We start from the raw sequence: 24119 nt of genomic DNA on the forward strand, positions 1-24119 counted from the left end.
CAGACGGCGTGGCCAAGGGAGTCCCACTTTTCGACAACTGCTGGCCGGGTGTCTGTCTACCAGTGGCTCAGAAGCCCAAGGGTGGGAGGACGGGAGCGAAGCGCATCTTCGGCGTTTAGCTCCGGTGCCACCGTCCGTTCGAGGAAAGGGAAGTGTCCGCAACGCCCTCTCTCACCGGGTGCGCCTTGCCACCCAAGCCGGCGGTCCCCGCGTTGCCGAGTGAAGGGCGCTAGGACCCGGTGGCGTGGCGTGGGGTCGGTAGGGACAGGGGGCTGCAGACGGGGAAGCGCCCCGTCGCGGGTGGCGGAGCAGGTGGGGGTCCGGCGGAGCGGCGCTCCGGAGACCCGAGGGGAGGAGCGGCCGCCACACCTAGGGCGCCGCGGAGCACCCGGGCTGGCGCGGGCGGAGCCGCGCCGAGGGCCGCGCGTGTCGCCGGCCCCGCCCCGCCCCGTCCAATGAGAGCTTCGGCCGCAGGGGCTGTCGGCGCGCTCTGCCCCCGGCCGCACTCCGCGCCCCGGAGCCGCTGACACCGCACCGGAGCGCCTCCACCCGGCTCGGCGCCGCTCGCTCTCCGGGCCCTGCGGCTCGCGCGCTCTCGGGAAGCCTGCGCCCGGCTCCCGGACTCCACGTGCCCCGAGGTCCCCGGCCGCCCGTGGTCCCCATGGCCACACTGTGGGGCCGGTTAGGAGACGCCTGAGGAAGCCCAGCCAGCGCCCGTCCACGGCCCTGCGGGCTGCGCGGCGGGAATCTGTGCGGAGCTATGCTGAGCCCGCGGCGTGCGGACGAAGCCGCGCAGCTCGCCCCTCGGCGTGCCCGCGTCCCGGTGCCCGCGCCCAGACCCCCGGCCCCCGACGTGCCCCCAGCTTCCGCCCGCCTGGGTCTTGCCTGCCTTCTGCTGCTGCTGCTGCTGACTCTGCCGGCCCGCGTGGACACATCCTGGTGGTGAGTGGGTTCTCAGGGTGGGTAGGCACACTGAACCGAGGACGTTGCTTCGGCCACCGGCTGCTCAGGCACCAGGTAGTTATCTGGGCGGAACTGGAGGTGAACAGTCCCAGAGGTCTCCAGCGGCTGGTGAGGAGAGAATGAGGCGCCAGAGAGGGGAGCGCTGGGCATTTGGAGCGAGGTAGCTGGTGGTGGAAGTCCTCTAGCTTGCTACACTGTGCCCGTAGGGCAGAAGCTACTGAGTCTCTCTCAGGATAGGTTCGAGGAACCAGTAGCCTCTCCACATCCTGCAGTGGCATAGTCACGGCCCTCAAAAGGCCTTCAACAACCTAAGGCCCCCTGGGTACACGGAATAGGAACCATTTGGCTGGGACTCACATCCCTCTACTAGCGTAGCCCACAAAATGAGGCAGTAGCACCCACAGCAAGGCTTAGAAGTGAAATTGAAGCACAAACTACTCCCTTCCCCTTAATTCCCACAATTGAAACAAATTAAACACTTGGGGTTGCATAACCCAGGCATTTGTCACCAGCCTTGGCTTTGAGGGTATAATTTGGAACACCGATGTCCCTTTTTGCTTTCCTGTCCCAGATGACATAACCCCCCACCTTTTCCCGCCAAGGCCCAGAGGCTTCTAGAGTCTCAAGAGTTTTAAGACCCTCTCTTCAGATCTCTTGCGGGCCTTGGTCTTCAGATACCTCCAAACAGCAGCTGAGGCAAACACGTCCAAGGAGCCACTGGGTGCCTGCTGTGTTCTTTGTAGAATTCTCTACCCAGCCACAGGACTCCTCCAGCCCCTAGGATACTCATCCTCTTTCCAGAAAGGTTAAAGTGAGGGGGGTAGAATTGGACTGCAAAAAGATTGTTTCCTCAACCTTCCTCCTCACCCCTCCAGTCAAATTGACCTCTTGGGCTGGGCTCGCGCCCCTCTCTAACAGGCAGCGTCCCCTTCTGCCCCCCCTCTGCTCCTCCCCTGAAACAAGCACCCTCTCTGCACCCCCACCTCTGCTCCTACCTCCCACAAAGTGAGGTCTCCTCTCCTCCTGCACCCTGTAGCTTTTCTCCCCTTGACTAGGAATCTGGAAGGGTGAGGGGTGGCTGGCTGAGGGGCGAGCCAGCTTGGGCTGCAGATTCCTATCATTTCAAGATGCTGCTCTCCCCACCCCCACCCCTGTTTTCCTGTTAAGGAAAAAAATCTTTCTTTTGGATCTTTTTTATCTCTGCAGTGTTGGGGAAGACAAGGAGGGGGGTTCAGATGAGGAAGCGGAGAGGCCTGTATCTTACATCTGGCTTGAGACATTCCTTTAGAAAAGAAAAGAAGGAAGATGGGGGGAAAGCCTTTCAATGACCATAGCGAAATCAACCCCCCCCCTTAACCCTCAGCCAAACTCAGTTTGGCTGGGGACATATATCTTCAGGGTCCCTGTGAAGAAAGTATAGAAGTGCGCAGAACCTGGTACCCAGCTTTATCTGGCCTACACAGCAACTGGCTTTTTAAAACTCTTGATAGCCTTTTACCAGTTTGAGACAGTCTTGGTGACCTAAGGATGCTTAGATGAGGAAGTGTCACTGTGGACATTTCTACATCCTGATAGCAGTTACTAAACACTCACCTGCAGCTCTTCTAGCCTACATTTTTACCCTTGACCACCACTCCCTCTCTCATTTCCTTTCTCCCTCTCTCCATCCCCAAGTGGTTCATATGAAAGATCTTACAGAAGCTATGAGATGAAAGAGCTAGGTAGGGATGGAGGTGACAGAGGGACTGAGTGGTTCCTATGTCCCTGTGAAATAGAGGAAGGCAGCATTAGGATCAGGGTGAGTATAGGTGCAGAGCTCACTTCCATCTCCTTGCCCTCAACTTGTCACAATAGATGTCTGTCACAGTGGGTCACCACTTGCAGAAGGAGGAAACCTGAATCCTGAAGGCAGGTCTGACCGCCAAGAGGATTATCTCAAGCCCAATGAGACTAGTACTGGAAGAGATGAGTGCCTACTGACTCATTGTGACTATGTTCTACTCCTGAGCAGGCCGTCCCTATGACCAACCTACAGTCTGACCTCACAGCCCCAGACTCTTCCCTTCCCCTCCAACAGCTCCTTCTGCCTCTTCTAACTAGAAGAAGAGACAAATGATTTCTTCTTAGTCTATGACAAGAAATGTGGCCATATGGAGACCCATTAGGACTGGGTGTGTTCTTGGGCTCATAAAGAGAAAGCAGAGTAGGGACACATCAGTACAACTGTTACGTAACACACACCCTTTATTCGGCCCTTATTAAGTTCCAGCACCATGGCCAAGCAACTTATTAACATCCCCTTTAATTTCCACTGAGGTAGGTGAGGTAGTGACGTTGGTACTGTTATAATCCCTGCCTCGCCAATGAAGACACTGAGAGACAGAGGAAAGAAAAACAAAATTTGCTGGGCTGCTGCCACACGCCTTAAATCCCAGCACTTGAGAGGGAGAGGCAAGTAGATCTTGGTGCATTCTAGACCAGCTTGATCTGTACATAGCAAGTTTTAGGCCAGCCAAGGGTACGAAGTGAGACACTACTCAAAAATGAGAAAAAAAGACTGTTCAGCTTTATACTAGTCTCAGAGTCATATGGTTTTGTTTCTAATCAAACATTGTGTGCATCTCTTCCCCTAGAATAAAAATGAACCTTGGCTGGGTATTATGGCTCATTCCTGTAATACCTCAGGAGGCTGAAGCAGGGGAATCGTAACTGTGAGGTCAGCCTTGGATGTATAGTCAGACTCTGCCTCAAAAACAAACAAACACACACACACACACACATACACCCTTGAGTTTGAAGTCAGATGGCTGCCTTCCTCCTGGTTTTCCCCCAAGTGTCCCTTCACAGAGTGAGGTTTCCATCAATATTCCTGAACCCACTAATGTAGACTACGATTTCCCTGCCCTGCACCCTGTGGCATCATCTTGCTAGTTTGCTGTTGGTCCCTGGCTGCCCTGGAACTCCATACAGACCACACTGGCTTCAAACTCATAGAGCTCTGCTTGCTTCAGTCTTCTGAATGCTGGCATTAACTGCTGTTGCCAGCTATGTATTAGAATTTTTGTATGGAATGTCCTGTGGCCTGTGTACCATGCGAAGACTGTGGTTTAAGAACAGACCTGGGGGCTAACAGTCTTCTCTGCATTGTAAGTCCTGTTTGTGTTGGCTTACACTAATGGGTAGACACAAATGGAGTTGGGGACTGCTGCCTCTACTAAAAGGACAGAAACATAAAGTGTCTGCAAAAGGACAGGCAGTGTTGACAAGGAATCAGACTAACTGAAATAGAGCTGGTGGCTGCCTGGGAAGAGAGGGAAGCTGGGGATAATCAGTGCCAGCAGGTACTTATCAGTAGCCACTGAACACCAACTATGTGCCAGAAGCTCTTCTTAGCACTGGAGATACTGACATACATATTCAGCAGCCATGGAGAGTCAAAGTCTGGACTCTTACAAATCCTGAGAAGCAGGGGACTTTGACAGAGGAAAGAACGTGAACTGGTCAAAAGCCAGTAAAGAGATCTCTCTGGTACAGGAGGCTGGGGAGGAAATGAATTAATTTCTGAAGGGGAAAACAGGAAGTCAGGACTGAGGCATCCTCTCCCAGACAATGAGCTGAAGGAGAAATGTCATGACGTCTTTGTGCCCTAACAACTAAGCTCAGGGACAGGCATGTGGCAGGCGCAGTGCAAGCAAGTGTTGTGCTGAGGGCAATGGGTTCAGCTTCAGACTCGTATTCTTGGTGGTTCCCACGCTTGGCTCCAAGGTTCCGAGAACACGCAAGCCCCATGCACGGTCTTGAAGCAGTTACTTAGGAAGTAAGCATGGTAGTAGGAAAACCTAATTATCTTCCCAACTTATATACTGAACAGATGTTCCCATGCTCATTGAGAATGTAATAATAAGATCAGTGTGGGCTACAGCAGAATAGATTAAAGTCAGACCACAGGAAGGCCTTTTTTACCAGAGTTTGGCCTAGCCCACTCCAGACTGTCTATGAGGGCTGGATTATTGGTCTGCCATTCCCATCCAACCTCCTTCCCCCAAGCCCCAGATAAAAAAACAAACACCCATCGCCTCGATCAGTAATCTGGGGCTGAGTTGGGGAAGCAACACGGTGGTGAGACAGGGACGAGCTCCAACGCCAATGGTTTCAAGACTCCAAACAAAGCACCAGGGCAGTGGGTGTAACTCAAAGCTGTGCGTCAGGCAGGCCTTTCCGGCCTGGCCCAGCCTGGGGTGTTTATTTTGTTTGTTCCTGGAAGCTGCTGCCCTGATGGACAGTGCTGGGGATGCTGATTCCATGGGATTTGTTCTGGGAGGAACAGCCCTCTCACCCTTCCTTCAGGACAGATGGGGCTCATCAGCCCTGCTGAGTTCCCAAAGAGGCAAGAGCCTCCTCGTGTTTGCCTGAGTTACTGTCACTAGTGATGATCCAGTCTGGGGGTGAGGGCTGGCTGTGGGAATGGATAGTGGGGGCAGGGGGCAGGCCTGGTTGGCTTGCTCCTCCCTTGTTGGCTGCCTTCCCTTCTCCTCACTCACTTCTAGACCCACTCTGGGGCCATTCCCAAACCACTGGCTCATTCATAGTTCAGACCAAAGCTTTTCCATTTGCAGTAGCAACTGATCACTTCGGCTCCCACCTGTTCCCAACAGGAGAGAGAGTGGAGCTCCATTTCAGCGCCAACACAAGGGAATAGAACATGCTAAAAATGCCAAGGGAAGCACTGTGTGTGTGTGTGTGTGTGTAGGGTATAGGGAGAACAGAAAAGGAGAGAAGCTGACTCGGGAGGAAATGAGTCTTATGTCTGTGGGGGACTTTTGGGGGTGAAAGGCTGATATGCTCCTGTTTGCTCTCCAGAATTTCCTGAGGCCATGGTAGTGTCCAGGGGTAAGAGTGTTTGCAAGGAAGGGTCAACTGCCTTGAACAGTTTTGAATGATACTGGCAGCCCACCTGTCCTTCAGTGGCCATCTTGCTTGACCTCGTAAATTGTTCAGACTAGAGACTCTACCACAGTGTAATTAATTAATGAATCAATTAAAAGAGACAGCTCTCACTATGTGGCTCTGGCTGGCCTAGAACCTTCTATATAGACTAGGCTGCCCTGGAACTCAAAGAGAGCTGCCTGCCCCCCGTCTCCTGAAGGCCAGAGTAAGAGGTGTGTGCTAGCCTGCCCGTTAGACTCTTACTACTCTGTCCGATTGAGGCTTCCCGCTGCAAACAGCTCTTGTCCATGTAGAGCCTTCCTGGACACGAGGCTTATAGGTTGGGGAAATCGGTCAAGAAAAGCTCTAGGGCCCGCAAGTAAAGGGAATGAGGAGGAGGGTAAAAGATAAGGTCTTGTTCTATAGCCTCAGGATTAGAAGCGGGGACTTTAGCAGAAGTGTAAACAGTATTCGGAACTGCCCACGGTGTCTTCTCCAGCCCCTCCTGTCTTCCCCCTGCTGCGGCCACGCTATCTTCGTGGGCCAGCCTCTCCGTCGCGCCTCTTACATGTGCATGTGAGAGTGTTGTCTCAGATTCTCATTTTGTTAGTTTATTTTTCCGTGAGGCTCTTAATGTTTATTAAATAAACAGCCAGTGGGTTTGTATTACATGCCCACAGCTTCTGTGTATATGACACATGCCTGGCCTGTGTTCTAGAAGTGTGTGTCACTTTGGCCTTTGGCTAGGGAACTGGTAATGGTAGGAGACCACTCAATTACTCTTTCTGCAACTTTGTAGCTTTTTTTTTTTTTCCAGAGATTGTGGGTAATGGTTCTACCCATCAGCCTCACTGAATGTCTTGAGAGGGGAAGAAATCTCTTTAAGGTCTAGATACCAAATCACCCCCTTTTTATCCCTCTGCTGATCCTACCTCCTTTCAGGGTGCTATGCCAAGACCATTTCCACTCTACAGGTACATAGGGGCACTGGGAGCCCGAGTGATCTGTGACAACATCCCTGGTTTGGTGAGCCGCCAGCGGCAGTTGTGCCAGCGTTACCCAGACATCATGCGCTCAGTGGGTGAAGGTGCCAGAGAATGGATCCGAGAGTGTCAGCACCAGTTCCGTCATCACCGCTGGAATTGTACCACACTGGACCGGGACCACACTGTCTTTGGCCGTGTCATGCTTAGAAGTATGGTTCTCTTCCAAGCTTCCAAAGTCCCTTCTTTTCCTATGCTTGGGGTTGTGAGTTAGAAGGTTAGGCACGATCCCTTTCATTTTCCTACACACTACTTCATAATCTGAGAGACAATTTTGGGCAAATCTAGGAGGTAGGAACAGCTGATCACTAGCCTAAATTTGTGAGCCAGGGCCCTCTCAGCCTAAGTTTTAATTAAGATTGTGGGTCAAGGTAAGTGGGCATCCATGAACTATGGCTAAGGACTAGGACCAGGTCCTCTGCCTCTTACCAGCACAATCACCACTGTCACCCAGTCACCCTAACAATTCCAACTTATAACAAGGGACACAAGAGATAAACAGAAGGTGATATGTAAATATTCTGAGAGCCAGTGGCTTGTCCCCAGTTCAGCAAAAGGGTTCAGCAGAGCTAGACAAAAAAGGAAAAGAAAGAGAGTGAGATGGGACCATGCTGATGAAGGAGAACTGGAGGTGAGCAACATCGGTCTCCAAGGGCAAGGAGAGGACCAGAAGAGATTGTTAGTATGTTTCTCTGGACATGCTGACCCCTGGGCAGGGGTCCACAGTGCAGGGGAACTGTCCAGCAGAGGAGGCCTGAAACCCCTGGAATGTTGACCAAGGCAGCTGTAGCTGCATCAGGACCAGTGCTCTCTCCCTCTCCCCCTACTCTGTGTGTGGTGCGTGTATGCGCATGTGCATGAGAGAGAGAGACCTAGGGAAAACAAGAGGAAATAGAATAGAGGTCAGCCCAAAGTCAGTGGAATAGTGAGGGAAAAGGAGTGGAATAGTGACAGCTGGATGGGAGGAATGTTCTCAGAAGACAAGGACACTGATGTGGGGAGTGGACTCTAGAAAAGCTGAGGAGACTTCTCAAGTTGTGTGAACTGAAGAAAGGAAAGGGATGGACATAGTTGGGTATGTGGCCTGTCCCTGCAATCCTAGCACTAGGGAGGCTGAGAAACGAAAAATCTCAAGTTCAAGGCTGAGTTCCATAACAAGTTCCAGGCCTGGACCATTGAGTCAGGCACTATGAAAAACACGCAGATGTGTGTGTGGGTGTGTGTGGGGGGAAGTCATAGGCAGGCCATTCCTGTAATAAATCTCTGCCTCTCTCTGTGTAGGTAGCCGGGAGGCAGCGTTTGTCTATGCCATCTCATCAGCAGGAGTGGTGCATGCTATTACTCGGGCCTGCAGCCAGGGTGAACTGAGCGTGTGTAGCTGTGACCCATATACCCGTGGTCGGCACCATGACCAACGAGGGGACTTTGACTGGGGTGGCTGCAGTGACAACATCCACTATGGTGTCCGCTTTGCCAAGGCTTTTGTGGATGCCAAAGAGAAGAGGCTTAAGGATGCACGGGCCCTCATGAACTTGCATAACAACCGCTGTGGTCGCACGGTCAGTACTCATGTCTGGCTCTGCATGTTCATGTTTTCCAGTGTAAACCAGTTAGGGTGACCACAGGCTGAATTCAAAGGTGGAAGAGCTGATGGCCCCTGGATCAGTTCCAGCATCCCTAACATTGGCCACAGAATGCAAGGGAGCCTGGGAATGTATAGGCTCAACCAAGTTTTCATAAGACAGAAAAATAACTTTCGTTTTTCTCTTTCGTTTCTTTTGTCTTCCCCCTCACTTTTTTTCCTATCTCATCTCCTTTCCTTTCGTCATTTCCTTCCTGTTTGTTTTCTTTTGGTTTGTCTGTGGGGGGTGGGGTGGGGTCAGGAGTGTCGTTTCTTTTTGAGACAGGGTCTGTGTAGCCTTGGCTGGCCTTGAACTCACAGAGATCCACCTGCCTCTGCCTGATTGGTGCTGGCATTAAGGGCATACACCATGGCCCGTCTTTTTTGTTTTGTTTGAGACAGGGTCTTATTCTGCCTATAGCCTAGGCTGTTCTCAAATCTGAGGCAGTACTCCTGTCACAGCCTCCTGAGTGCTGGGATTATATGTGTGTGTGCCACCATGCCTGACTAAAATTTAAATTTTAAATTCTTACAAGTGTGATCGTATATGATTGCATGTGCACATGTGTGGATGTACATGGCTGTGCCCTGTCACACAGGCTGGAGGAGGATGTCAGCTGTCCTGCTCTGCCTCTCTCCACCTTATTCCCTCGAGACAGGGTCTGTCACTGAACCTGGAGCTCAAGCTCCAGACAGCTTCCTGTCTCCAATCCTCCTGTTTCTGTACCCCAGCCCCCACCACTGGGATTACTGGCCATGTACTCCCACGCCTGGCTTCTTACATGAAAGCTGTGAAGATTTAAACTCAGGTCCTCATAGGGACTGTAAGAACTCTTCCATATGGAGTCATTTCCCAAACCCCAAAGTAGCTTTACTTTTTTAAATTTTCATTACTTTGTTATTGTTGTGCAAGCATGCATGCATGATATACATGGATGATATACATGGATGATATACATGGATGATATACATGGATGGCCCCATGGCATGGTGTATGTGTGAATGTCAGGGGACAACTCTGTGGAACTAGTTCTCACCTTCCACTTACATGTGGGTTCTGGGGATCAAATTCAGGTTTCCAGGACTGCAAAGCAAGTGCTTTTCCTTGATATCAGTTGGACTGGCCCCAAAAGTAGTTTTGTTGTTGTTGTTGTTGTTGTTGTTGTTGTTTTAAGAAGAAAAACTTCCTTCATAAAGACCAAGAGATTTACGTACAGCTTTAGGCTACTCACTACCATTTGAGAATCTGCTGTATCCTGTGCTGAGAGATGGCATGAAAGCAGAAGGCATGGCACCTGGCTCCTTAAAAGGATGTTCGGGCTATAACCAAGAGCAGACTCCTGTGGCTTGACAATCCAGCAGGCAGTCATGAAAGGCAAAGCACTGTTGGTCCAGGAGGAGTTCCTAGAAGAGATTCTCTGAAGTGGTCAGGAAGAGTAGGTGGGATCTGATGTGGCAGAGACCCACCCAGGGCTCAGCCAGAACTCAGAGCGCTCCTGCTCTTGACCCCTGAGATGACAGAATCCTGTCCTGACCTGCCTCCTCCCGCCCCCCAGGCTGTGCGGCGGTTCCTGAAGCTGGAGTGTAAGTGTCACGGGGTGAGCGGCTCCTGTACTCTGCGCACCTGCTGGAGGGCACTCTCGGACTTCCGCCGCACTGGGGACTACCTGAGGAGGCGGTATGATGGGGCCGTGCAGGTGACTGCCACTCAGGATGGCGCCAATTTCACAGCAGCCCGCCAAGGCTATCGCCACGCCACCCGGACTGATCTTGTCTACTTTGACAACTCCCCTGACTACTGTGTCTTGGACAAGGCTGCAGGTGAGAAAGACGCAGGCAGAGAGAGACATGGAACCTAGATATCAGTGCAGGTACCTCTGCTTAATCAAGGTCTGTCTAGTTTGCAGGAGTTAAGGAAAGGAAAGGAGTCAGTCGCCTCCTCACATGAAAACCTGGTCTTGAGAGTTGTGCCTCAGGCTGCCAGGCCTGAGGTTGCACAAGAAGGTCATTACTGTAACCCTGGTGTCTGGGATACAGTAGGGACTTCTCAGAGAACATTTAAATTAGCCACCTGCTTTCAGTTCTGGGCGAGATGTGAGCTACACACACACATATGAAAGAGAGAGAGTAATCAATTGTAACTACAAAGAAAGGTGACTAGAGAAGTCAAAGAAGATTTTTTTTTTTTGAACATGTGGAATCTAAGCTGTTTCTTTTGTTTCATCACTTTTTGTTTTGTTTTTTGGTTGGTTGATTGGTTTTTTGGTTTTTGAGACCAGGTTTCTCTGTGTAGCCTTGACTGTCCTGGACTCGCTTTGTAGACCAGGCTGGCCTTAAACTCACAGAGGTCCGCCTGCCTCTGCCTCTGCTGGGATTACAGGCGTGCGCCAGCACACCCAGCTTTCAAGTTGCTTCTTGATGTGCTATCACTGCAGATTACAAAAGGAGTGAGGGAGACAGGAGGTGATCTCTGGGACTGCTGGTGAAGTAGCTAATGCTTGACAAGCAGAAAGCAGCTGCTCTTCAGTCTGTTCTAAATATGGGTGTGTCGGGGGGAACACCGCAAAGTGATAAGGTGTTTCTATGAGAGAATGGAAGCTCCCAACTTAGCTGATAGTTTCTGGTCCAGATAACTAAAAGCAGGGACAATGTGCAGCTCAATGCAGCCACTTCTCTTCCAGTTCCTGTCATGGGGCTTCCAGGTTCTTTTCTACAGATCACGAGTCAAGATTGAGTAGAGTAGAGCCCTATGCTTTGGCTGGCTTCAGTACCATTTGTTTTTGCTCACTATCATTCTTAGAGTCAAATGGCTCAGAGCCCTTCAGCCCACAGGAAGAAGGTGGTGTTCCACCTGGGTAGTGGAAGGCATATGTACTTTGTAGAGTACTAGAAGTCAGAAAGGTTTGGGGGGTGCCCTCTGGATCCCCTAGTGATTTACTGTCACAAGGTAGTTTTTCCATGTGGTCTCATTCAGAGGGTTCATCTCTGGATGCCTGGGAATAATTCCACACATCTGAAGTATAGACTCTTCTACACATCTAAAACGTGCTTTTGGAATTAGGAGTCAGGATGCATCATATGCTTATTCATTTTTCTCAGAGGCATCAATTTAGGTCCCATAAACCCCAAAAATCCAACCAGTAAAAGCCACGCTAGGAGTATGGCAGCAGGTATAATCTAGCAGGTGACTCACATAAGCCTCTCTTATCTATGGGGGATGTGCTCCAAGATCAGGGGATGCCTCAAAGTGCAGATTGTACTGGAACCTTATATATACTATGCTTCTTCCTGGACGTACACGACTGTGGTAAAATTAAATTCGTAAATTAGGCATGGCATATGATGAATGACAGGACAAATAATAAAATAAATAAGTGATTCCTTCTCTCTCTCTCTCTCTCTCTCTCTCTCTCTCTCTCTCTCTCTCTTTGTGCTGCTGCTGATCTAATCTAGGGCCTTGCAACATGCCGGGCAAGGGCTCTACCACTGCATCACAAATAGGACAGTTTTAATAACACTGTGATAAAACATAAGTTTTAATCATTTATTTTTAGATTTTCCATTTAATACTTTTGGAGCTACAATTGATGCTGTGTAAGAAACTACAGACAGTATAACCATGAGCAAGTGTGATGGACTACTGTAGAGTTGGTCGATTCAGAACCAACCCTTTCTAGTTTAGCCACTTTTAAGTCACTGAATTTAAGAGAACATGTGCAGCTAGTAGCTACTGCCCTGGAAAGCACAGCTCCAGACTGTAGAAGAGGACTCTGGGATTTGAGACCCGGGCCCTGGAGTTGGAACAACAAATAGTAGACTTCACAGCTGTTCACTAATATTTTGGATTCTATATTCTTGCTGTAAAACAGAAAATGGAGGGAGTGGTGAGGCAACCCAGTGGTTAAAAGTGCCTGTCACTCTTCCAGAGGACTTGAGCGCAGTTCTCAGCAACCACGCAGGCTTCTCAGAACTGCCTGTAACTCCAGCCCCAAGGGATTGACGCCCTCTTCTGCCTTATGAGGGCACCCACATGCAAGTGTGCATACACACAGACACACATATATGAACACACAAATACATAAATAAAACTTTAAAAAACTGAGAGCTAGAAAGATGGCTCAGCAGGTGAAGCTGCTTCTGCCAATCCTGTTGGCCTGAGTTTGACACTACCCCTCCCTCCCAGTGCCATAAGGTAGAAGGAGAGAACCAACTGCCACAAGTTCTTCTCTGACTTCTGCATGCATGTGGTGGCCTGTGTGTGTCCATACACATATATTCACACACATATACATACATACATAGGAAATTTTAACAGAGAAAATCGAGCATGTACCTCCACTGTATGTTTGTTTACTTAGACATTCTACTCATGGGGCTGTATGTTATAGTATAAGAGAGTCATGCTATCTATATTCTTGTTGTTGTCCTCATTATTGCACTGCTGGGGATCTAATCTAGGGTCTTCATGCGAAGCAAGTTCTTTACCACTGACCTACACTTCTAGGCCTAAATCCCAGATTTTAAACCAGAAAGTTGAAACACAAGGATTTCTGCATATTCTCCCCGTAACCTAATGGAATGTGGATATTACTGCTGTTGAAATCAGTTGATCCATTTTCTTTCTGTGAGTCTCAGGCTATGGGTCTATGTTACTAGGAAAAAGGTTGATAGGATCTTTTGTGCTGACATCTATTCCAATGAGGTCCTGAGCATCCCTGTGCTATCCTACTCTTCAAGAATCCCTCTGAAAGGGGTTTCACACAGTAACACCTTAGAGATAAGCCTTCAGCCAGTCACGCCAATTAGCCCACTTCTGTTGGACAGCAATGATAAATACACCATAACAATCTATTACATTAGATGTTGAGTTGTTTTGTTTTCCTGAGACACGATCTTGCTATGCATTCCAAATTGTCCTGAAACTCACTGCAGAGCCCAGGCTAGCCTAGAACTAAAGTGACTCCCCTACCTCAGTATTTTGCATGATGGGGTTACAGGCACCTGGCTAGGTGTTATTTTATATATACTTTCATAGATGGAAAATGGGGCCCAGACATATTCTTTAACTTCCTAACTAGCTACAGCTATTAAGTGACAAAACTAGAATTTAAATCCAGATAATATGACATTATAACTCCCATGAACTAGACTTCATTTTCAAGTTAGGTTCTGAAGAGGACATGGCAGTGTGCCTTGGCAGGAAAGGAACTGCAGAAGAAATAGGCAGCCTCTGGGGAGCTTTGATGGGAAACAAATGAACCTGGGCCACAGGGTAATGAATGATCATTTTGGTTATTGGTTATATTTTCAGAAAAAAAAAAAAAAAAAAAAAAAAAAAGAGATTGTTTCTGGCTTCTTAAGAGTGTAAGAGTAGCCAGGCAGTGGTGGCACAGGCCTTTAATCCTGGCCCTCAGGAGGCAGAGGCAGGCAGATCTCCGTAAGTTCAAGGCCGGCCTGGTCTACAAAGTGAGTTCCATGACAGCCAGGGCTACACAGAGAAACCTGGTCTCGAAAAATGAAACAAAACAAGAGTGTAAGGATACCCAGACTGGCTAAAACAAAATTAACTTGGTTCTCACCTCTTCTTCCCCGACACAGGTTCCCTAGGTACGGCAGGCCGAGTCTGCAGCAAGACTTCAAAAGGAACAGATGGTTGTGAAATCATGTGTTGTGGCCGAGGGTACGACACAACTCGAGTCACCCGTGTCACCCAGTGTGAGTGCAAATTCCACTGGTGCTGTGCCGTGCGGTGCAAGGAGTGCAAAAACACTGTGGATGTCCACACTTGCAAGGCCCCTAAGAAGGCAGAGTGGCTGGACCAGACCTGAACACACAGACACCTCATGCTGCCCTCCACTTTCCAGCCTCTGATTCAAAAGCACGAGATCCTTGCATGCACACCTTCCTCCACCCTCAATCCTGGGCTGCTACAGCTTCTGTTACAGACTTGGAGAGTGGTCCAGAGGGAGCCCAATGTCCCTGCTGGTTCCTTAGCCCTAGGAAGGAGTTGATAGGGGATGGATATAACAGACTGAGTGGCTCCCTGATGATCATCTGAGGTTTGAAGGGAGAGTAGAAGAGGTAGGAGGCTGTCTTCAGAGTGATTTGAGTTGCACTAAAGTCAAGACTCATTTTCCCCTTCGCTTGCACTGACTTTCTGATACTCTTTGGGTATGCGACAGAAAGGGAACTTGGAGGTAGCTTCCTTTTTTTGATCCTACTCTAGCCGAAGATAGATAGGATAGAGAGAAAACTGCCTGTCCCTTCACTGGAGACGGTTTGTGCAGATTCTAGGCTATAGTGTTCTGCTGAGACCCTGAGATAGTTAGATGAGTTAGCCATGGTGAACAAGGCTCCACATCATTTTATGAAGCTTATAAACTAGTGGTTTTGTGAGGAGGAAAATCACATAGCTGTACAAATACACATTCTTCCTGTCTCCCTTTCCACCTACATCAGACAGCAGCAGCCTGCTTGCTGGCTGCTGTTCAGGAGGTAGCTTGAAGTGGTTCAAGTCTTAATAGACCATCCAAACAGTACTGTGAGAGAATAACACGGCAAGCCTGGCTACACCTTGGGACCTTCCCCCATCAATCTTTCTGGAGATTTAGTAGGCTTGGAAAAGACTAAGTAAAAGTGGGTAACTCATGGGAGAGGGTAAGCACACCTGATCTCAAGGGCTATATGAGGATCAGTGTATACTAGGAAGGTAGAAATCTCTCATTTTTGGCAGTTCTTTAGGAGAGGATCTTCAGATCTTCAGCTTTGAGGTAGGAGCAAAAGCAAGTAGCTACACAGAGAAAGAGAGCCAGTGCTGGAGCAAAGTGGTAAACATCTTAGAAGGCAGTAGCCTTCCCCATTTATTTAGCATATCTTTGTGTGTGTGTGTGTGTGTGTGTGTATGTGTGTGTGTGTGATTCTCCAAGTCCTACTGATAACTACTGTCCATTCCATGACTAACTTAAACAGGGAGGTTCCCTCTATGCTACTAACCACTGTCTAACAAGGATATGCAGGAATGGAGTATACAGTAGGCATAGTGAGCTAGAAGGTAGGACATGGGGTTTGAAACCTTGATGGCTTAGTTTTATGTGACCTAGACAGTGGCCATCTTCTTGCCTACTGATAACTAGTATAGGAATCTGCAGTTACAACAGACCTAGGTTTAATTCCAGCTATTTTCTCACTCACTGTATTTTTTTATTTTTAGCGGGACCTTTAAATTCTCCTGGTACACGTTTTTATCTGCAAAATAAGAGTGCATGCCTCACTCAGATATTGAGAGATTTAACTGTGTCCTAAACTCCAGCCAACTGATACATGTCACCAAAGCTTCTGACTTGTCAAGTAAATCCTAACTTCTCTAGGAACTTCTAATTTAGGACTGTCTGGTCTTGACAACTGACTGTAGGTTAAGAAGCTTTCACAAGGAATTCTTGATTTAGATCCTCTTTCTTTTCTCAGGTTCTTCTTCATCCAATTGGGCTCTCAGATGTTTGTGGAGCAACTTCATTCTGCCCAGGCAGCAGGAGGCTGGGGAGGGGGGCTGCTCTGGCCACCGAGGCAGATTTATTTGGATGATAGGACTAATATTTGTGTAACCTGCTGAGACCTGTGTGGGAGAGTTTAGGGTGGTTTTTCTTTTGGTGAGGGGATTTACTCTGGTTTCACATCCATTAACACAAAACATGAGCTAGTCAGGGCCCTTGTGGTCTGTGGTGAGGGGATGACTGGAGAAATAGGACTGAATGAGTCAGGCCTAGAGAATGTCTTCCTTTCAGACTAGAGTCAACTGGATAACTGATGAGCCAGTGGTGGGATTAGGGCCGGGGAATGGGAGGGGAAGAGGAAAAGGAGAGAAGCTTTGGAGCAGGGTGAGAACACCAAGTTGCTACATCTATGATGGCACAGGACTTCTATGGGAAGGCAACCTGAGTTAAGTCGACCTGTGCTGTATTCTCTACTTTGAGTTTGGGTTCTTAGAAGTGGTAGAGCTCCCTGACGTCTCATATTACTCCATGCTTCTCCCTGGGCTCCAAATTCTAGCTGATAAAGATGTACAACCTCATATAAATGGTAACGAGAGAAATAGCTGTCCAGGGAGTGAGAAGTTTCTGAAGTGAGGTGTTTATGTGAGAGAAAAGATGTCTATCTGAGCCCTGCCACAGAAGCTGTGTGGCCCTAGGAAGGAATGACGGCCAAGCAACGCATTTTGCCGTAGAATTTAGCTTGTCTCCACATTCCAACTGGCTTTAGACAACTGGCGTTCATTCTGCACTATACAAACAGAAACTGATTTATTTGGAACAAGCAACAAAACAAGAACTTTATTTGGTGCCGGGGCTCCACATAGCTCTGCTGCTACCCCCTCATCTGTTCTGAAGGCCCCTTCTTCCATCTAGTCTCTATATGGTAGAGGCTGTCATCCGTCTGAAGTGGCTTAGCCTCCTTCCTCTTTTCCTTTCCCTCTTGTTGGTCCTCATTTCATCTTTTGATAAATATTTAGGACAGTGTATTTCAATAAGTGCTATTTGGATACAAGGTGAACATAAAAGACACTGTTTCTATCATTTATGGATAATAGGATCTTTTTAGAGAGATCTAAATACCTCAGCTGCATGTCCTGCAGCCAGTTTCTTTTCAGTAGAGGAGCCAGGGTGATGGCTCACACTTGTAATCCCAACACTCTGGGAGGCTGATGCAGGAAAAGTGCTGGGTTTATGATCAGTGAGCTCCATGTTAGCCTAAGAACAGAGTTAGACCCTATATCAAACAAACAAACAATAGAAAGTAAGAATGCAGGCCATAGTCCCATAACTTAGCACTGCAGAAAAGAACCAAACTTTAGTTTTCAGTTCTGAATGATGGCATTGATTCACATTCTTCATTAGATAGAGTAAATGTAAACCATGAACTTCAGATTAAAAGACGAAAACACTGTCCTATGGGTATGTTTGCAAAAAGCTTTGTAGATCTAACTTATGAGCATTCTCAGCCTCATTTTTCTTCCTCTCTGTTGCAGGAGGCTATTCTTCTCCTTTCTCTCACATCCCTTATCAAGAACACCAACTACCAAGCCCCTTGCCAAATTCTTAGACCCACTTAGGACATAAGTTTCTGCATGGCTTAATAGAAGACAGATAATCAGGATCCCCCTGCCCCCGCCTTTCTAAAAATCTCTATTTAAATGCTCTCAGTGGTCATAGGGCAGAAGCCCAAGCTAGCTGGGGATAGGGGAGGCCGCCAGGGAGAGTATGTTTCCCATCCCTGGGAGGCATTCAGCCTAGCTCCTGCAGCCAAATTACCGCAGCAAAGAACAATGCAGTGCATTCCTGGGCAGGTCGGTGGGCCCTGGGCGCCTGGGTCTGGTGGAGAGAGGTGCCAGACACAGAGTGCTCCATAAGCAACCCTGCAGAGCTGGCCCTGGGTGCAGAAATGAAATACAGAGAGCTTCACATTACACACCTGGTTATTGATGGCCTTGCTGGAGGCCTCTGCCCCCACCTTCACTTGGGAACTGCCTGTACTGCGGGGGTTGGGCATCTTTGAGGCAATGTTGGAAAATAAGAAAGACATGCTTCCTTTTTACTCTTTGCCCTTCCTGTCAGCCTGAGCACAAGCGTGAGGATACACATATACACACGTGCAGAAGGTGCACTCAAAATGGACTCAGCTTTTCTCAGGCTGCGGGGGAATTATAGTAGTCTCACCTCTCCAACAACTAAAAACACGCAACTAGATCCCCCAGAAATCATACCAACAACAGGGTCAGCTACAAGCAAGGAATGTTTCAAAACTACATTATCAACATGCAATGCAATGTTTGTTTTGGGAATTGGTACTCTCCTGGGAGGTGGCGGAGGAAGGACAAAGAAAGGGCATGGAGAAAAGAGATCAAGGGTGGAGAATTACCACCCAAGCAGAGTGGCTGAGGCTATACAACTTCTCAAACCTGGTTTGCACTGAGGACAAGGAGGAGTGCATCCTATGTGTTCTGAATGATTGGCCAGGCTCCTTGTGACTGCTTTGAGATACACACAATCATTGAGCTTGCTGCTTGTGACCTGTTGTTTTAAACTCTTGCCAGACTAGAAAATAGGATACTTTTGATTCCAGGAATGATCTCTGGAAAGGAGGTGCTGGAAAAGCACAAGCAGTGGCTTTACAAGGGTAAATACATAACAGTTGCTGACTGAACTAAGCTTTCACAGGAGCGGTTTTCATCTTTGGATGATTGACAGGTTTCAGGAAATAGACCTGAACCTAGCCTCTAAGTAAAAAGGGATAGGAGAGTATGTAAACTACTTTCCTCACCATAGCCTGGACTATCTCTGAGCATTGCTGTAGCTATTTACATAGAACGCTGTAGTCATCCAGGATTTGAAAATGCAAGATAAGCAATCTTTGCTCTGTCCCTAAACTCTGAACTATTTTCTTTGTTCACTTCCATTTTGCCCATGAATCTGTGGACAGAGCAGCTGTACGTAGGAGTTCTTTAACCAAAGATGGCAAAATCTGATGACATTTTGTCAACACTACCAGCCCCTGTAAGCAGCCATGGCCAAACAGAAGAGCCAAGCCAGTTTCATCCTTTGACAAATTCCAAGGTGGGGCTTCCACAAGAATAATAAAAATGCTCACAAATGCCTTTTGAACACAAAATGCTTGGGCATGTATATATAGATCTCACAATCACCCCAGGGTGTGTGAGTGGGGATTACTCTATTTTATGGAGCCATTCAGCCATAACGCAAACCTCGCTTTCTTTAGCTTCAAATACTACGTAAGCATCTCAAAGTCTGAGGATGCTAGGACTAAGAAGAGGGGTGCTGAGTACCAGCACTTCAAAACAGAAGTTGCTGCTAACAGGCCGAAGCCTTTAAGGGTTCTAGGCTGCCAGTGGAGGATCAAAGCAGAACTTGCAAAGGCTGGGCCTACATCCTCCTAACTTCGTCAACATGTCTTGTTTGCACTTACTTTGTTGCTGTCACCATTCAGTGCCTACTCTACATAGAACTGTGCTCTTCAACAGCTTTTGCTTCTCGTTCTTTGTAGCCCCACTCCATCCTTCAGATTAAAATTAAAATTTTTGTTTTACTGTCTCTAAGTTCTTTTCTAGTGGTGCTTAGTGCATAGGCAGAGGGGAAGTAGTCCTGAGGAGAAATGACTACACAGTGGGCTTGTACTGAATTTCCTTTGAGACTTCATTCTTTTAAAAAATCACTACCAAGTCCTTGGTGGGAAAGCTAAGACACCATCCCACCCAAGCCCACTCAGGACCTAGCATAAACCTCTGGACCACTAGCTGAGCCAGGCAATTCACCTACCAGCTGTGTCCAACCTTGACAATACAACATCTTCGTTCAAGAACTGCAGAAGGGTCACAAAGCCTCTCATGTTGTAAGTAAGCGTATGACTGTCATTTTGTGTTGTTCTGCATTTTAGTTACTCTCTGCCATGTGCCAGCAGACACATGTGGCTTATTGGCTACAGGCAAGGGAGATCTATGATGCAGAGGAAAAAAAGTTGAGGCAGATAGCAGATTTCGTATCATTAAAAACTTGCTTCTCTCAGTTGCTTCTGCCCTTATTCAAAACTGGGGCTGCAGTTTAATCGAAGACACAAGAAAAGGCAGCCCAGACAACTGTTCCCTGGCCTGCACTGCAGTACACTTGGTTAGAAAGAGCGTAAGCCCTCAAATACCCTATGCATCCCACTGGTGTACCCCAACTGAGAACTCAGAAGGAAAGCTGCAGAAACACTGTACTCATCAATCATGGACTGGGACATTACAGCTCTCTGCCTGAGCTAGGGAAAGAGCATCTACCTATAGTTAGGATTTCTCTGCAGCAAACCTTAGTCTGTGGTCCATCCATCTTGGCTCTCACTGCTCTCCTGCTTTCCACCCCCAACTGCCTCCACATGTGGGCTCAGAAGTCATCATCTAAAGAATTCCACTGCTCACCTCCTGCATAGCAGCACAGCCCCATGAGGCCGCACACCAGATGGAGGGGATAAAAGTACGAGGTCATGGCTTCTAGCAAGAGGTTTTTCTTAAACTAACCCTGACTCCTGGAAAAGAGTCAGAGCAGGAGTATGTCTGGTGAGCTGCTGACAACAGCAGCTTCATAGCTCTTGTGTAAAGAAGGAAAATTCTAACTTGGCTTTCAGTGGAAATTTCCCTACTTCTGTCTTTGGGTTCTTTCCTGGTCTATGTCTGTAGCTTGAAGGTGTCTGAGAAGAATGCAGGGATGGACAAATCAAAGGGTTAACTATTTCCTAAATGTAAGGACCTACCTGCTGACATGGAGGCCCAGTCCTCAACAGATTCCCTGTTTCTCCAGGAATACAACTATACAGTAAGAAGAAAGGGGATGAAGGTGCAGTAGGACCCTGAAGACATTGAAAAGGCTATCAGCAGGCCTTCAAAGAATGAAAAAAGGCAAGGCAGTTAGAGAATGGTCATCATTGTTAGCATCATGATTGTTGGGAGACAACATACAGAAACAGCAGTTATACAGAAACAGAGACTGGGAAACACATCTTAGAAAAAAAAGGAAATGTAAATGAGCTCCATCAGAGATGTTTTTTCCAAAGGAGGTGCTTAGAGCTGGAATGTTATAAGATAAGGCATGAACTGCTAGAGGGCAGTCAGAGGAAGGCATTCTATGTTGAAGGAACTGGTATGTGCTGTTCAAGCTTACAAGCAAGAATGTACAAGCAATGTATAAGGAATTTCAAGAAGGTATATACTATATACGTTGGGGAATATAGAGAAATCAGAATGCTGAGCCCAGAGCTTTACTATGAGGTGGCTATGCCGAAAAGTTCAGAGTTCCGTAAGAGTAACACACAGCCATGTCAGTGAACTCCAGGGTATCTATGGGAAACCACTGGGATGAATTCATCTGCTACACACATAACAACTCAAAAAGATGGGTGTTTGTGAAATCCACCAGAATGTTCTACATCATTAACTACAGATCCTTATCATTTGAAACGCCAGGTTAATCAAGTGATATTAAATAACCAGAGCTATGATACATGAATGTAGTTTTAGGCATAGAACCTGACATTAATCAAGTCAAATACATCAGAAATCAGAATGTAGAAAAGGAATAATTTATAATAGAAAATACATTTCTTTCCTTCACTCTAAACCTTGAAACTTGACTGACTCATATTCCATTTGGTACACTTGATTTTTGTGGCTACACATTTATCATATCTGAGGACACAGTGGAGAGAGGGAAACTCCAAAAAACTCTCGAGAGCAGAAAACAAGTTGACTGATAAATGAGAAGACAGTTCTAATGCTCTAGAGAGAACTGAACCAACAGCCAAAGATGGACACATTCTGAGCCATGGTCTCCAACTATGTCTGTGGTTGGTTAGATCTGTGGTTGGTTAGGTTGATAAAAAGAGCTGTTTAACAGCTTTCTGTCATACTTGACAGGCTTTCCCTAACTTACATGGACAAAAAGCACAAGGGCAATACTGTTCCTCTATTCAGTTTCCTGATACCACTTTCAAAAACAGCATAAATACTGGTTTGCACGCTGGACCCAGTGTGGTGCTCTGTACATGTATATTAAATGCTTCTTGAATAAGCTCAAGGGTGAGCAGTAGCTTAGGTTTCTGCTTCACCTAACTGGCATGAGTAGGTGCTAGAAGAAAGGCAGCAACTTCACAGCGATAGTGTTTTTTAGTGTCATCTGTTTTTTTTCCTCCTCTCCTAGGCAGTTTAATAAAGGTGATTTCTGAAACCCTTCACAAAAGGAAAGCTCAGGGGGTTATATTCAATTGTGACACCACTATGAATTCATTAAGCAGCATGTTTCAGGTTGCACTATAATTTCTCCATGTAATGTAAACCCATGGAATCTGACATAAGCTGATTGCTCGTGCTGGTTATTTTATTTACATTTCTGAATGGAGGGGATTTCAATACTCATAAAATATCTAACTGTCTTATTTTTCATCTGCTCTTTCAGGGAAGCTATTATAAAATAGGCCTACAGACAGAAGCCTCAACTTGCATGACTGGTTAAGCAACAAGGGAAAAGTTATTGCTCAAAAAGCAATTTTAAAAAATTCAGTATGGAATTTGAGGCTGAAACTCAGATATGGTTACTCTTAATGCCATCCAGAAGATAAAAGTTCAGGGAAAAGGCTAAATAACCATGTTCCTTATCTTGGTTCCAGTGCTGTGAGAGTGGGGAGTAGCTTTCCAGAGTTCAAAGGGCTGGAGTTAAGTCTTCCTAGAGACCGAATGCTAGCAGACACAGTGAGTAGTGTCACAGAAATGCCTGGGAGTGGGTTCCCTACCACACAGAAAGATGAGTGTGCCTTCTTACCATGTTACAAATTAGAATCTGCCATCACACATCTTACTCTCTAGACATGGACATTCTGTTAACTTACTCAGAGAGCAGCCGTTTCTGCTTATTCCAGTCGGTTCGGCAAGTAGAGAGAGACTTCCAGAGAAGTAACAGTCACCAGGAAATTCTAAAGCCTCTATCTTCTGCCTTCAAGTCATTGCTCAAATTATCTGGTTTCCTTTCTTCTGCTATAGCACTGAGTTACTTCAGTATATTCTTCAGCTCTCAAGTATAGCTGCATACTTCATTTGATCAGTTTCCATTTTCACTGATTACATAATCCACGCTTGTATAAACTCACAGGATCTGTGTCTATTTTATACCATGTACACTGTCATTCAGGAGGCTGAAGCAAGGACTGAGATTTAAGGTCAGCCTGGGCTACACAGTGAGACCCTGTTGCAACGCCCAAGCATTCTAAGGTCATAACCTCGGGAATCCAGTTAGTACATATTACTTGACTGGGGCAGCATAGTAAAGATAAAAACTATTTTCACTTACTTGGAAAGCAAATCTTAGAGATCCCTCCTATAAAGAAAGACTTGTGCAAGATTCAGAGCTGAACAGAAAAGTTCAGCTTGGAAGAGAAGACAATAGGAACTTACTTAATGCTGCATCCCAATGTCCTGTTTAGTTTTTTAATTTGCATGGCACATGCCTATTTATCAGAACTAGTGTCTTAGGAGACAGCTATGGGTGAGTGTGTGAGCTCTGGGAGATGTAGGCAGTGTCTCCTGTCCTCTTCCCCACATAAACAGAAGACAGTAACTGGTTCTAACTCACTAGTCTGCTCCCATGACATCGTATTATTTCATTTTCACCTGGGATGTCCTTCAGCCATTATTAACCTGTCACTATTAGGCAGAAGATGATAAGCCCGGTGTGGTGTCACATGCCTTGATCCCAGCACTTGGGGAGGCAGAGGTGGGCCTCTCTGTGAGTCTGAGGCCAGCCTGGTCTACAAAGGGAGTCTAGGACAGCCAAGGCTACACAAAGAAACCCTGTTTTGAAAAACAAAACAAACAAACAAAAAAAAGGAGTGAGATGATATAAAAGAGGAAAACACAGGGTAGGAGCGTTTATGGAAGTTACTATGTGACTAGGAGGTAAGACTTTTCTTAAATGTGTCATTGAGGAGCTCTTGGTTATGTCTTAAGTCCTAAAGTACCCATACAGACATTATAC

General features: G+C 47.2%; 1 protein-coding gene across 1 annotated transcript; it reads left to right on the forward strand.

The window, feature by feature from the left end:
• The first annotated feature begins 339 nt into the window (after nt 1-339).
• Wnt2b (Wnt family member 2B) lies at nt 340-19655 on the forward strand. Its single transcript, XM_021634215.2, has 5 exons — nt 340-942; nt 6864-7084; nt 8214-8491; nt 10110-10374; nt 14152-19655. Exons 1-5 carry the CDS (start codon nt 761-763, stop codon nt 14379-14381), a joined length of 1176 nt encoding a protein of 391 aa, XP_021489890.1. The 5' UTR covers nt 340-760; the 3' UTR covers nt 14382-19655.
• Nucleotides 19656-24119: the final 4464 nt, after the last annotated feature.

This window comes from Meriones unguiculatus, chromosome 10 (genome assembly GCF_030254825.1).
Source record: "Meriones unguiculatus strain TT.TT164.6M chromosome 10, Bangor_MerUng_6.1, whole genome shotgun sequence".
Classification (NCBI taxonomy): Eukaryota; Metazoa; Chordata; class Mammalia; order Rodentia; family Muridae; genus Meriones; species Meriones unguiculatus.